General features: G+C 37.5%; 1 protein-coding gene across 2 annotated transcripts in view; it reads left to right on the top strand.

The window, feature by feature from the left end:
• The first annotated feature begins 2,614 nt into the window (after window positions 1-2,614).
• The window catches only part of nfkb1 (nuclear factor of kappa light polypeptide gene enhancer in B-cells 1), a 28,913-nt gene continuing 15,500 nt past the window's right edge, over window positions 2,615-16,027 (top strand). For both annotated transcript variants that reach the window (XM_076105209.1, XM_076105208.1), the window contains exons 1-5: window positions 2,615-2,887; window positions 4,058-4,101; window positions 5,089-5,170; window positions 6,760-6,800; window positions 9,429-9,527. In XM_076105209.1, coding sequence (XP_075961324.1) covers window positions 4,063-4,101; window positions 5,089-5,170; window positions 6,760-6,800; window positions 9,429-9,527 — 261 coding nt within the window. In that variant the 5' untranslated portion in view covers window positions 2,615-2,887; window positions 4,058-4,062. The remainder of the gene's footprint in view (window positions 2,888-4,057; window positions 4,102-5,088; window positions 5,171-6,759; window positions 6,801-9,428; window positions 9,528-16,027) is intronic.

The raw sequence follows: 16,027 nt of genomic DNA, 5'->3' as shown, positions 1-16,027 counted from the left end.
ACTGTTACTTTAAGTGTTTCCTACAGTCGACAGTACTGTGTGTACTGACATGTAGCTGTGAGTAGTTTAAACTGTACACATGCTGTCACAGTGTTTTGTTACATGCATGAAGTACTGTAGTTCTGAGTATTGTGTATTTATAGCATTTTGTCTCCTGTTTATTCACAATAATGAGTCAGTCTGTCGCTGGTAAATAATGTAAACTGCTGGTTTTTACACGTTTTAAACAGTTAATACTTCATGATCCTGCTCTTCATCTTACAAATTATTCTTTTTAGAATGACTTCCTGCTCGGGAAAAAAAATCTACTTGCAGATTCTTGAAACTTGGGACATTTGAAGTTTTTGTTGGATTCAAAAATCTTTCTTTTACCACTGAATGATTTGAAGCCCTAAAGTCCTTAAAGAGTGTCTTTTTCTTGCTTGAACAAGATATAAAAATAACATCTTTCAGGACTTTTGGACTCCTTAATATAATACAACCTCAAACAAGAAAGTGACCAAAAGTTTCTCTTCTCTGCAACTTGATATTTAATAGAAATAAATTGAAATCAACCCAAAAAACAGATTTTCAGGAATATAAAGTTAACGAGCTAAAAGATGGACAACCAGCTGTCTCGTCTTCAGATTTAAGAAAAGCAGTTTAGTCCAAAGAAGTGTTTTCACCTTTAATGACTCGATGAGTAACGATGATAAATGATAAAAATATAGTTTCAAACAGCAGAATATCGAAGCTTTTTGAGCAAATATTTCCTCGTGCATCCACAACAGTTAATCTCTGTAAATGTAAATGTGTCCCTTCCTGTGTTTAAACATCCTCCATCGATGTCATGAACTACTCTCTATTTGTTGTTCAATGTTACAAAATGTGCAGTTTTTTCCAGCTTCTCTGCGTCCGTCGTGCCTCGTAGCGTTAGAACCACCTGTGGTCATTAAGCCCCGCCCCCCTGAGAGCAGATCAGGTGGAGGTTTGTTCTTCAGGTGGAGGTTTGTCCTGAAGGTGGAGGTTTGTCCTACAGGTGGAGGTTTGTCCTGAAGTTGGAAGTTTGTTCTACAGGTGGAGGTTTGTGCTGAAGTTGGAAGTTTGTCCTGCAGGTGGAGGTTTGTCCTGCAGGTGGAGGTTTGTCCTACAGGTGGTTTGTCCTGAAGTTGGAAGTTTGTCCTGAAGTTGGAAGTTTGCCCTGCAGGTGGAGGTTTGTCCTGCAGGTGGAGGTTTGCCCATCAGGTGGTTTGTTCTTCAGGTGGAGGTTTGTTCTGCAGGTGGAGGTTTGTTCTTCAGGTGGTTTGTTTTTCAGGTGGAGGTTTGTTCTGCAGGTGGTTTGTTCTTCAGGTGGAGGTTTGTTCTGCAGGTGGTTTGTTCTTCAGGTGGAGGTTTGTTCTACAGGTGGTTTGTTCTTCGGGTGGAGGTTTGTTCTTCAGGTGGAGGTTTGTTCTACAGGTGGAGGTTTGTTCTGCAGGTGGTTTGTTCTTCAGGTGGAGGTTTGTTCTGCAGGTGGTTTGTTCTTCAGGTGGAGGTTTGTTCTGCAGGTGGTTTGTTCTTCAGGTGGTTTGTTCTGCAGGTGGTTTGTTCTTCAGGTGGAGGTTTGTTCTTCAGGTGGTTTGTTCTTCAGGTGGAGGTTTGTCCTGCAGGTGGAGGTTTGTTCTACAGGTGGTTTGTTCTGAAGTTGGAGGTTTGTTCAGATGGAGGTTCTTCAGGTGGTTTGTTCTGCAGGTGGAGGTTTGTCCTGACGGAGGTTTGTTTTACAGGTGGAGGTTTGTTCTTCAGATGGAGGTTTGTTCTAGAGGTGGAGGTTTGTTCTTCAGATGGAGGTTTGTTCTAGAGGTGGAGGTTTGTTCTACAGGTGGTGGTTTGTCCTGAAGGAGGTTTGTTCTTCAGATGGAGGTTTGTTCTGCAGGTGGAGGTTTGCGTAGTGCCTCATCAACACCGTCAGTGCTCTGATGTTTTTCGTATCTTCAGATTTTTTCCGCTGTAAATTTTCAGTTTTATTAAAAAGATAAAATGTATATTTTTGCAGACAGAAGCTGTTTTTTGTGTTGTTTTTATTTTTAACTGTAAAGTTGCACTAACTGTTTAATTGATCCTCTTAGATGTGACGTTCAGGTCATGATGAATGTTGTAACAACTAAGGCTGAATATGTTGTACACATATGTAGTACAAATATATAAATGTACATATATGTTTAAATACATGACGTGTTTATTCAGAATAAACTAAAGAACGTATGAGAACGTTTCTGTCAGATTTCTCTCTTAAATCTATCTTTAAAATGTTTAACATGTACTTAAGTAAAGTACTTTGAAGTACTTGAGTATTTCTATTTTCTGCTACTTGATACTTCTACTTCATCTCAGAGGGAAACGTTGTACTTTTTACTTCTTTTTGTTTGACAGTTTTAGTTCTTTTGCAGTTTCAGATTAAAACAAAAATATACAATTAACTAATAAATCATGATGTATTATTAGAAATATATATGTACATATATATTTGCCAGCAATGGGCTTCCATAGTCCTTGTTCCTGAATACAAAACAAAATAATTAAAACATACTATTTATATTTTCGCGTCAGAGTGAGACCTCTTCATTCTTTTATCACCTCTCTCTGACGTCACAGGGATTTTCCAGTGAGGAAGGAAATCAAACTTTTTTTATGAACAAACCGAGACAAACTTCAACCTGCAGGACTTTTTTGTTGCTGGCTCGTGCTCGGTGGGATTAAACATCGCGTCATATTAAAAAGTCTTCTTCTTCTCGTTTAAAACTGTAATGACGCCGTCGCGTGGCGTCGTGACGCGCTTCAATTAATGGATCCACTGGTTCGGCACGAGCGTGTTGAAGTGATGTCTAAAAGTTAACTGTCACTCATAAATTAACCCGAGCTTAACCAGGTAAGAACACATTAACTACCCACTTTTACTAGAGAACTAGATTTCTGTATATTTGCACTACTCATTTCCATAATTTACCCGTGAGCCGTTACAGTTGCGCTTTGTTGTGCTACTTCACTTCCTTATAAGACAGGTACACTTGTGAGAACGTCGCCAACCAAACTCAGCATTAAAAATGAAAATTTGAACGTTTTTCTGCTCGTCAGCAAACGACAGAATGTCTCACATCAGCACTAAATATATATTTTGTATCTGTGAAAGCCAACGGTGAGTTCGGCTCGTGTATGAAACATGGACATCCTCGGTTAGTGGTAGTAACTGGAGGATCTACTGCAGCTTCACTCGCTGGACTTCCCTAATAACCGCAGTGCACGTTTTCTTAACAGGGAAACACAGTGAGAAGCTGAAACTTTTAGTGTTTTTTACACTTGCCGAATTCATGACTGGATTCATCTGACTCTAAAATGTATTAATGTATATTCTGCTGTTCAAGTTTCATCAGTAAATAGAGGAATAACCGTTTAAATGTCAGATTTGTGAACGGAGTTTCGTGTTCAAGGTGCTAGCTCCGTGCTAGCTAGGACAGTTTAGCGGTTTGCACTCCGACTCTCTCTGTAACACGAAGACTAACAGTCAGAGAATTACTATGTTACGGTCTGTACTGTAGTCGTGTTAGCTGGTGATTAACGTTTATTTACTAAACGGTCGCTTTAACAACACAAACAAACAACAACAGTCTGGTAGCGCTAGCTTAGCTGTTAGCCAGCGGGCTAGCACGATTCACACAAGCGCGTTCACGCTTAGCACCAAGCAGCAACAAGTGTCAGAGGGATTGTTTATTATCAACAATAACAATGACAATACATATTATCTATTGTAAAAAAATAATTCATAAAATCACATGTATTGTGAATAATGTATTGTTTAATAAATACAGGTGTGTTAACAATTCAAACTAATAAAAATACCCTGTTATTTACAATAATAATAAAGAAATAATATTTCGGTTTAATTCTGAATCTTTTCAGGGCTTTATAAATAAATGATAAAATAAAGAGTGATGAATGTTTCTTTTATATTGTCTGCTTACATCATTAGTTAATCAAATGTTGTAATTATCACTGCGTGTTACACTGTTGTAATTGTTGTATTGTGACCTTTCACCTGCAGACACCATGGCTGGAGATGACCATTACCTTCACACTTCCAACCAGGTAAACTCACCTCTAACTTCACCTGTACAGCAAACACTGCAGCAAAGAAGTATTGTGTTATTATAACAAGATAGAGTTATCTCATTGTGAGTGAAATATATTGTTAGAATTAAAGTTGAGCTCTGATCCAGGACCAGAATCAGATGGATATCAGGCTGCACTGATATTACTAGTGTTATACTATTAGTATATTTCTGACTCATGGGATCCAAACATTTCCAATAACTCCGGAGCAAAGAGTCAAAGTTCACAACATGTTTCTATCTTAACAAAATATTCTGCTTCATTTCATATTTGTTGATGTTTAGTGTTTCAAAAACAACGTTTTCTCTGACTTTCGCAGACAAAGAGAAGCACACACACCTGTATCTAACAGCACCATGAACACTTCATTCATAACAGGCTTTACCGCTATTATATTACAGACTGAAGTTGCTAGAATGTATACTTAAAACCTGATGACGTCATAAAATGTGACAAACATTTAAAAACCTTTAAAAGAAGCTTTGATTGTTAAAATAATAACATTCGGTTCAGCCTTAAATCTTTCAAATGAGCTGATTTTTAAACTGAATGTTTGATTTTGTTAATACACAACTAAGTTTTTGTTTCCTATAAAATAACCTAATAATGTAAAATGGATAAGAGCTGCAAAGATTAATTGATTAGTTGTCCACTCTTTAATTAATAGCCGACTGTTTTGAGTAAATGTTGAAGAAAATAAAATGTAATTCCAGCTTTTCTAATGTGAGTATTTTCCTCTGTGACGGTAAACTCAACATATTTGAGACGTTTTAGGACGTCATCTTTGAGAAACACTGAAAGATCTTTCTTTACCATTTTATTGACTAAACAGCTATATCTATTAATTGAGAAAACAATCAGAAATGAAAATAGTCAGTTTCAGCCCTAAATGATTTACACATTTATGAATTATATGTTTCTACATCGAGTGTCCCGACTTCACGTCCGAACTTCTTCCTCCAGATTTTCGACAACATCGTGATGGATCCGTTGTGGGAGTTCCCACATTTCCCCGCGATGCATCCGACCTCGTCCCTGCGGACAGGTGAGCGTCTCAGCTTCACACCTGCTGTGTGAAGAGGCTTTAATGTCTCTGTTTAACTGCTGCTCCAATGGTCAACACGCAGCTGCTGCTCATTGTTGGCAGAACGGACTTTGTTTCCTTTTATCTTCAGATACCAAAATAGATCAACAACAAATCTTTTGTAATATTTAAACTTGTTATTCCACATTAAATATGTGGTGTGGTTTGTTTTGACCCTCCTCAGGTACCACAATCCTAAATACCGGTTACGTGATCAATGGGGACCTTTTACACAGATACACAATCCTAGTTGTTTGACTGAACACACAGAAAACTGATAATCATATTAATAATTCTGTCATAAAGGACGTAGTGACTGTTGTTTAAACTGTGTCTGAGCTCTGTGACTGGATTAATTATTAACCTGTACGTTAAACTGCCGATGTGACGGATTAAAAACCACTTCAGTGGTTTCAAACTTGTTTTCTATTTCCTAGTTCAAACCGTTAAGATACTGTGTGAGGTGAAGGTGTATACAGGTGCATACAGGTGTTCTACAAACAGGAAGTCAGTTATTATAGTTTGGCACACACACACACATAAACATTATTAACATTAACACTAATACATTAACATTATTAAATCTGGAGCAATAACATTTTTTTTTACAGTAAAAACGTTTTTACAGTAAAAATATTTTCACGTTAAGTTTCCCTCGGTTGATTAATGAACTGCTGCTTCGAGCGTTTCTTTATGAAGCTTCTTACTTAAGAACATGATATTCTATAAAGCCTTCGTATGTTTAGTGCGTGAAGCGTTTCACCTGTAAAGGAGCTAGCGGTAGTGGACACATGAAGCGTATTTTGGGACGAAGCAGCTGTGCAGCATAAAGAAAGCGTGCTTCCTGTTTGTAAAGCGAATGTGTGACGAAGGTAAAGTGAAAGGAGTTTGTTGACGCGTCGCTGGTCTCTGGTGAGTGAGCTCTCACTTCTCCGTTTTCACTGTTTTACTCTGAAGTAGAGAGAGAAGGGTGGGGGGGGGGCTTTCTCCACTTTAACATTTACATGTGAGAAATTCATGTGATTCATCGGTTGAAGCAGCTTCAGAAATACTTCAGTTTAAGTACCAGTACCATCATGTACAAGTACTACATTTTACTTTAAGGGTGACTTTGGGACCCGATCTTTCCTGTTCACACTGTATTACAACGTTTAAATATAAAGGAAGGAAGTCATGATTCAAACCAGGAAATCACACAATCATACTTCTCTGTTTACTGCAACAAGCATATCAATCAATACAACTTTATTTGTACACCATCTTTGTTCAAAGTGCTTCACAGAATACTGACAAATAACAACAACAACTAATGATAACTTTTCACCAGAAAACAACAGAAAAGACAAAAAGAAGTTTAACAATTTGAATCCAAAGTTATGAAAAAGTGAGATTTAAAAGCTATGACGGTACTATTAACAGTAATAGTAGAAAACTGTGTGAAATAGAAACTAGATCAATGAAATGAGAATAATAATGTCTCTCGTCATGTTTGATTCCTCTCGTAGGCTGAATGTGTGTGAACGTTGTCACTGACTTTGTTGTGGTTTCAGTGGACGGACCGTTCCTGCAGATCGTGGAGCAGCCGAAGCAGGTAAAACTAATAATCACAAGAAGTGTGAGCAGAACAATAACTCTTCAGAACAAAGAAACTATCTCCACGTTTTCACAATAAGATTACTTTATGAGCAATAGGTCCCCAAATGTATGGATCATATCTTAAGATCCCGTCTCTATGACGCATACAGGTTTTATTTTTAGGTCAGTATGAAGATAACTACCGTTCACAGCCCACTGTTATACCACATCAATATAAATACATGTTATACTGTTATACCACATAAATATAAATACATATTATACTGTTATAACCACATCAATATAAATGCATATTACACTGTTATACCACATCAATATAAATACATGTTATACTGTTATACCACATAAATATAAATACATATTATACTGTTATAACCACATCAATATAAATACATAATATACTGTTATACTACATGAATATAAATACATATTATACTGTTATACCACATCAATATAAATACATGTTATACTGTTATACCACATCAATATAAATATATATTATACTGTTATACCACATAAATATAAATACATATACTGTTATACTACATGAATATAAATACATATTATACTGTTATAACCACATCAATATAAATACATATTATACTGTTGTACTACATAAATATAAATACATATTATACTGTTATAACCACATCAATATAAATACATATTATACTGTTATACTACATAAATATAAATACATATTATACTGTTATACTACATAAATATAAATACATATTATACTGTTATAACCACATAAATATAAATACATATTACACTGTTATACTACATAAATATAAATACATATTATACTGTTATACTACATAAATATAAATACATAATATACTGTTATACCATATAAATATAAATACATATTATACTGTTATCACCACATACATATAAATACATATTATACTGTTATACCACATAATTATAAATACATATGATACTGTTATACTACATAAATATAAATACATAATATACTGTTATACCATATAAATATAAATACATATTATACTGTTATACCACATGAATATAAATACATATTATACTGTTATACTACATAAATATAAATACATAATATACTGTTATACCACATAAATATAAATACATATTATACTGTTATCACCACATACATATAAATACATATTATACTGTTATAACCACATGCATATAAATACATATTATACTGTTATACCACATAAATATAAATACATATTATACTGTTATAACCACATACATATAAATACATATTATACTGTTATACCACATAAATATAAATGCATATTATACTGTATAAAGTATATACAGTATAAAGAATGGAGGCTCCATGTGTTATTAATCTTCAACTATTTACATTATTATATCCTCTACTTCAGCCTCTCCTCCTCTCTGCTCTCTCCCCTCTCCTCTCTGCTCTCTCCTCCTCTCTCCTCTCCCCTCTCCTCTCTCTCCTCCTCTCTGCTCTCTCCTCTCCTCTCTGCTCTCTGCTCTCTCCTCCTCTCTCCTCTCTGCTCTCTCCTCCTCTCTGCTCTCTCCTCCTCTCTGCTCTCTCCTCCTCTCTCCTCTCTGCTCTCTCCTTTCTCCTCTCTGCTCTCTCCTCCTCTCTCCTCTCTGCTCTCTCCTCCTCTCTGCTCTCTCCTCTCTGCTCTCTCTGCTCTCTCCTCTCTGCTCTCCTCTCTCCTCTCTGCTCACTCCTACTCTCTCCTCTCTGCTCACTCCTACTCTCTCCTCTCTGCTCACTCCTACTCTCTCCTCTCTGCTCACTCCTACTCTCTCCTCCTCTCTCCTCTCTGCTCTCTCCTCCTCTCTGCTCTCTCCTCTCCTCTCACCTCTTTGCTCTCGTCTCTCCTCTCCTCTCACCTCTTTGCTCTCCTCTCCTCTCACCTCTTTGCTCTCCTCTCCTCTCACCTCTTTGCTCTCCTCTCTCCTCTCACCTCTTTGCTCTCCTCTCTCCTCTCCTCTCACCTCTTTGCTCTCCTCTCTCCTCTCCTCTCACCTCTTTGCTCTCCTCTCTCCTCTCACCTCTTTGCTCTCCTCTCCTCTCACCTCTTTGCTCTCCTCTCCTCTCACCTCTTTGCTCTCCTCTCCTCTCACCTCTTTGCTCTCCTCTCTCCTCTCACCTCTTTGCTCTCCTCTCTCCTCTCCTCTCCTCTCCTCTCACCTCTTTTCTCTCCTCTCCTCTCACCTCTTTGCTCTCCTCTCCTCTCCTCTCACCTCTTTGCTCTCCTCTCCTCTCCTCTCACCTCTTTGCTCTCCTCTCACCTCTTTGCTCTCCTCTCTGCTCTCACCTCTTTGCTCTCCTCTCTCCTCTCACCTCTTTGCTCTCCTCTCCTCTCCTCTCACCTCTTTGCTCTCCTCTCTCTCCTCTCACCTCTTTGCTCTCCTCTCACCTCTTTGCTCTCCTCTCTGCTCTCACCTCTTTGCTCTCCTCTCTCCTCTCACCTCTTTGCTCTCCTCTCTCCTCTCTCCTCTCCTCTCACCTCTGCTCTCCTCTCTGCTTTCTCCTCTCTCCTCTCTCTTCCCTCTCCTCTCTTCCTCTCTTCTCTCGGGTTTAACTACAGAAGATCATCTGTTCATTAACACGTGTGTTTATGGACGCTGTTTGTCTCCGTTTGTCTCCCAGAGAGGCTTCAGGTTCAGGTACGGATGTGAAGGTCCGTCTCACGGAGGTCTACCAGGAGCCTCCAGCGAGAAGAACAGCAAGACCTTCCCCGCCGTCAAGGTAACTCCTCACTATTCACACTGTCCACCAGGGGGCGACTCCTCTGGTTGTATAGAAGTCTATGAGAAAATGACTCTACTTCTCTCTTGATTTATTACCTCAGTAAACATTGTAAACATGAGTTTATGGTCTCAATCTCTAGTTTCAAGTCTTCTTCAATACAGCATGATGTTCATTTAGTACATTATGGTCCATTTAGAGTCAAATAGACCATAAAGCAGGGGATGCTTTAGGGTGGGGCTACACGGTGATTGACAGGTCTCTGCCAATGACGTATGCGGCGTCTCTATGTCACTCCTCCTCAGTCAGATATGGTCACTGTGCATCAGTGAGAGCTCACCTGTCCAGCAAGGTGACATTTAAACTTTATTTCAGTGTGAAACAATGAGGCTAAAAACATTCACCAGGAAGTGACATCAGCTATCTAGATGCACAGAGAAGAATGAGCACAGAGTGACTGTGGTCTCTGTTTCCTGTCAGCTGACTCTCTTATTGTGAAAGTCTGTAGTTTGAGTTTTCTTCAAAAGGTTTTTCTCTGAATGACAAACTAAATATTTCACGCAAACATTACAGCAATAATAAAACAAGAGCTCCGATCTGAGAACACATAACCTCAAGTCTTCTTTTTATGTTTTGAACCAAAGCACACATATTGTATATTTATATTTTTGTTTGTTTGAGCCAAACACACTTACGACTTGACTTAAAAGTCTCTTGTATAGTTTCTATTGTTGCTTCTCGTCTTATTCTAGTTGTACGCACCTCTTACTCTTATATTTATTCATGTCTTTGTGCTGCAGCAACACCTGAATTAACCCAGGGAGGATCAATACAGGATTATTTAATCTGAGTTTTACGTACATTTTGACCGTTAGAAGTAAAAACGTTCTGAGTTTTTTCCGGAGAGTTCGGTCTTCTTATAGCTTGCTGTTGAACAGGAATGAAGCTTTGTTTTGAGATGTTTTATTTATTTACTTTTGGTGAAATCATCTTATTTGTTCTAATCCATCAGCCTGATGTTGATTCAGACAAACTTTAAAAGATGTTTTTAATTTGATCTATACTTTGAATATGAGTTCCAGGAGAGCTGACGGGCTCGGGTTCTCCTCGCTGCATTCAGGAAGAAATCTTATCCCAACTTCGGGATTTCCCAAAGTTACCACAAGTAAATCAGAAATCAGAGCGCTGTCACATTTATGTTGTGGAGGATAGTTTTTGTTGGACCGTCTGAAGCTGAAACCAGAGGAGACGGGAAATCTCCAGATTCCTGTCTGACTCTCCGTCTCTCCTCAGACTTTACTGAACTTTAAAGAAATACATCAATCCAGATGTTAGACGCGTCCCAACAGATGTTCTTCACAAGTATCGCCACTAGAGCTGCAACTAACGACTGTCTTCATTATCGATTCATCTGCAGGTTATTTTCTAGATTAATCGTTTCATCTGTAAAATATCAAAAAAATGGAACAAATGTCAGAGTTAAAGGTGATGTTTTTAAATGTCTAGTTTTGTCAGATATTGAGTTTAATAAGATATAAAAGCAGGAAATCTCCATATTTGAGAAGCTGAAAATGACATTTTTTAATGAAAAATCTTAAAACATCTTATAATAACAGTCTGCCAGTGATGGGAAGTCATTTATTTTCATTCTGGATTTAATTATTTTTGGGATTTTCCTGGAAAAAAATGTGCAAAATAATTTAGTAATTTAGTTGAGAGGATGAACGTTTAAATGATCCATGAGAGGCTTTTTAATAAACTCGCACTCATTAATGGTTCACATGCCGGTTCACCTGGATGATGCTGAGACATTTAGACACTCAATTAAAGAAATAAAGATAATTGCATTTAAACTATATATATATATATATATATTTTTATTTTTTTTGATGTGGTAGAGTTGAGAAGCAGAGCTGGAGGAGGTGTAAAGGAAATATTTTATGAATCATTATGATAATGAGATGAGGTCATCAGAGCGAAGCAGGGCGTCTCTTTCTGTCTCTTTTGTCGGATGGATGTGAGCATGTTGCATGTTGAGGCTGCCGAGTGGGGAAACCCCTCCTGGTGTTCTGGTGGGACCAGTGGGACGATGAAGATGAAGATGATGAGGTCTCTGACTCACCAAACTCCTCTGTGAGGACGTATTAATCAGAAATGTGTGATTATTCTGCTTGTTTATTAACTTTATTCTTCATTGAATTCTACGCTTGGCTCTTTGACAAATTTCACAATAAAAGACTCGGTTGATTCAAATTAGTAAATAAATATATTTTTAACAAATTATTTAGTTTTTTTTTTTTTTGTGGAAACTTCCAGGAAGGAAATGATTCACAGATGACGGACTTTACTGAGGTTTCTAACAAAGAACGTCAGAGAGGAAACTTAATGTTTCTAACAAGAGAACCCTGAAATATCTCCACAAGATCAACGTTAAACCGGTTTAATCCAGTCGACAGTCATTTCAGACATGATGCTCAAGTTAGGTGATAAATTATCATTATTAATCTGAGTTAATAGTTTATCAAACGTTACCAACCTGACAGCTTCGATTGTCTGTCATATTTTATGACATAACATTCTAAAAACAAACGTTATTGTGGTGATGTAGATGTAATTTTAAACTTTAGCCTTTAAAAAATAATATTTACACGAAGGTTTAACGCCAACAAATGTGGATTGAGGCAGGTTATTTTGTCAGACTAAAAACATTCTTGCATAATTCTCTCTGTATTTATTTTTGTTATTTGGCTCAAACATCCACTCAAGATTGAACTGATTAGATATTGGCGGTCAAAGGTCACCAGTTTTTGGCCAAATCTCAAGAATAGTGGAGATAGTTTAATACTAATGATGGTAGTGGAGATAGTTTAATACTAATGACGGTAGTGGAGATAGTTTAATACTCATGACGGTAGTGGAGATAGTTTAATACTCATGATGGTAGTGGAGATAGTTTAATACTCATGATGGTAGTGCAGATAGTTTAATACTCATGACGGTAGTGGAGATAGTTTAATACTCATGATGGTAGTGCAGATAGTTTAATACTCATGACGGTAGTGGAGATAGTTTAATACTAATGACGGTAGTGCAGATAGTTTAATACTCATGATGGTAGTGCAGATAGTTTAATACTAATGATGGTAGTGGAGATAGTTTAATACTAATGACGGTAGTGGAGATAGTTTAATACTAATGATGGTAGTGGAGATAGTTTAATACTAATGACGGTAGTGGAGATAGTTTAATACTCATGACGGTAGTGCAGATAGTTTAATACTCATGACGGTAGTGGAGATAGTTTAATACTAATGATGGTAGTGGAGATAGTTTAATACTAATGACGGTAGTGGAGATAGTTTAATACTAATGACGGTAGTGGAGATAGTTTAATACTCATGACGGTAGTGGAGATAGTTTAATACTAATGATGGTAGTGGAGATAGTTTAATACTCATGATGGTAGTGCAGATAGTTTAATACTCATGATGGTAGTGCAGATAGTTTAATACTCATGATGGTAGTGCAGATAGTTTAATACTCATGATGGTAGTGCAGATAGTTTAATACTCATGATGGTAGTGCAGATAGTTTAATACTCATGACGGTAGTGCAGATAGTTTAATACTCATGACGGTAGTGCAGATAGTTTAATACTCATGACGGTAGTGCAGATAGTTTAATACTCATGATGGTAGTGCAGATAGTTTAATACTCATGACGGTAGTGCAGATAGTTTAATACTAATGACGGTAGTGCAGATAGTTTAATACTCATGATGGTAGTGCAGATAGTTTAATACTCATGATGGTAGTGCAGATAGTTTAATACTCATGATGGTAGTGCAGATAGTTTAATACTCATGACGGTAGTGCAGATAGTTTAATACTCATGACGGTAGTGCAGATAGTTTAATACTCATGATGGTAGTGCAGATAGTTTAATACTCATGATGGTAGTGCAGATAGTTTAATACTCATGACGGTAGTGCAGATAGTTTAATACTCATGATGGTAGTGCAGATAGTTTAATACTCATGATGGTAGTGCAGATAGTTTAATACTCATGACGGTAGTGCAGATAGTTTAATACTAATGACGGTAGTGCAGATAGTTTAATACTCATGATGGTAGTGCAGATAGTTTAATACTCATGACGGTAGTGCAGATAGTTTAATACTCATGACGGTAGTGCAGATAGTTTAATACTCATGATGGTAGTGCAGATAGTTTAATACTCATGATGGTAGTGCAGATAGTTTAATACTAATGACGGTAGTGCAGATAGTTTAATACTCATGATGGTAGTGCAGATAGTTTAATACTCATGACGGTAGTGCAGATAGTTTAATACTAATGACGGTAGTGCAGATAGTTTAATACTCATGATGGTAGTGCAGATAGTTTAATACTCATGATGGTAGTGCAGATAGTTTAATACTAATGACGGTAGTGCAGATAGTTTAATACTAATGACGGTAGTGCAGATAGTTTAATACTAATGACGGTAGTGCAGATAGTTTAATACTCATGACGGTAGTGCAGATAGTTTAATACTCATGATGGTAGTGCAGATAGTTTAATACTAATGACGGTAGTGCAGATAGTTTAATACTCATGACGGTAGTGCAGATAGTTTAATACTCATGATGGTAGTGCAGATAGTTTAATACTCATGATGGTAGTGCAGATAGTTTAATACTCATGATGGTAGTGGAGACATAATGTGGAGAGCTGTGCAGCTTTGGCAGAGTGTGTGTGTTTAGTTTGATAAGCTGTGGAAGTCAAAGAAGCAGGTTGAGTTTTGGGGTTAAAGAATCTTCTGCTGGTCTGGACCTGCCCAGGTTTATACATATACACACACACACACACACACACACACACACACACACTCTCTCTCTCTCTCTCTGAGAGACCTGTGCTGTTTCATGTCTGTTGGGAATTTCCTCCCTTGATGCCCACATATAATTACAAGGAAGTGGAGTTGCGTCACGAACAGGAAAGGTGTTGAGTTTCATCTCTGAGATGAAACATCCAGAGGTGTAACATCTGTGTGAGGGAGGGAGCGCCCACTCTGACACAAAAACACTGACAGAATACTGACACCCTTTAACCCTCTGATGTGTCCTAATTCTGCTTCATGTGCCTCTTTTTGTAGCTCAGTTACAGACACAGTGTTTCCGCTCAACGACCTGTGATGTTCCATTAATGTTTCTGGACTCATTTCTTATGTTGTTTTTCTACTTTAAGATACTTTTCACTCCGTTATTGATTTACTGTTTTCCCCAAAGTGTTGTTGAACAAACAGCAAGCTGTTTCCTTTATATTAAAGCGTTACCCGACTGGTTACCACTAATGCTGATAAATACCGTTTCTAACTAATCACTCTACGTGGACAGCAACTAGCGGTGCAAACCCTACAGTGTGTCTTAGATTATATTTTGAAGGAGAATTGCAATCAGGCGGCAAACCTCCGGTCCTACCGAGTGAAGCCGATGCTTCATGTGTTGAAGCTGCATTCTCTCTAGTATCCAGCAGGGGTCGACTCCTCTGGTTGTATAGAAGTCTATGAGAAAATGACTCTACTTCTCTCTTGATTTATTACCTCAGTAAACATTGTAAACATGAGTTTATGGTCTCAATCTCTAGTTTCAAGTCTTCTTCAATACAGCATGATGTTCATTTAGTACATTATGGTACGGCAGCCGTGAAACGAGACATGGCCGTGAAACGAGACATGGAAAGAACCCTCCAGAGAAATAAAACCTGTTTCTTTACCTGTTTTGTGTATAATACAAAATAAGCCCACACTGACAGGAGAGCAGAGACACCTGCAGAGAGCGTATTTCTTAAAATACTTTAAGGTCAAGTTTTAAACCTCATTTAGCTTTTTATGGATTTAAAAAGAAGTGACGATAACAATATAAATCACACACTCGGACCTACGGAGTTCAAGAGTGGTCATACAGAGAAAAGAATATATTTTAAATAAATGAAATAGATTGTGTTTCACTGCACGAGTCAGACTAATTTAGCACCAGAAGGTTTTAGTTTCCGTTAGTGATCAAACTCCACCCGGCTGTTTTGAGCGGATACAACAAATATTCAGGAAACTCAGCAGCCGCTCGCCGTGTTTCTAGGAACTGGGTTTTGTGTGATGGAGCGATTTGATTGGCCGACAAGAAACGAGGAAGAGGAAGTGGTGCTCGTGTTTATTTGCAGAAAAATACCTGCAGGATCATGAACTATGGACAGACAGACAGACAGACAGACAGACAGACAGAGTAGAAACAGGAACACAGTATATTTCTTTACATCTGATTTTATGTAAAACAGTTCAGAGATAAATCAGTGAGTGTAGGAGACACTTAAATATATATATATATGTATATATGTATATATATACATATGTGTGTGTGTGTGTGTGTATATATATATGTAACCTCCAGTTATCTGTTTTTGTCTCCTTCGTCATTTCTTTTTTTGTTTTTAAAGTTTCAT

This window comes from Anarhichas minor, unplaced genomic scaffold (genome assembly GCF_050575085.1).
Source record: "Anarhichas minor isolate MPS153535 unplaced genomic scaffold, ASM5057508v1 ptg000031l, whole genome shotgun sequence".
Classification (NCBI taxonomy): Eukaryota; Metazoa; Chordata; class Actinopteri; order Perciformes; family Anarhichadidae; genus Anarhichas; species Anarhichas minor.
Note: the sequence above shows the minus strand (reverse complement) of the source record. Positions and strands in the feature narration are given on the sequence as shown.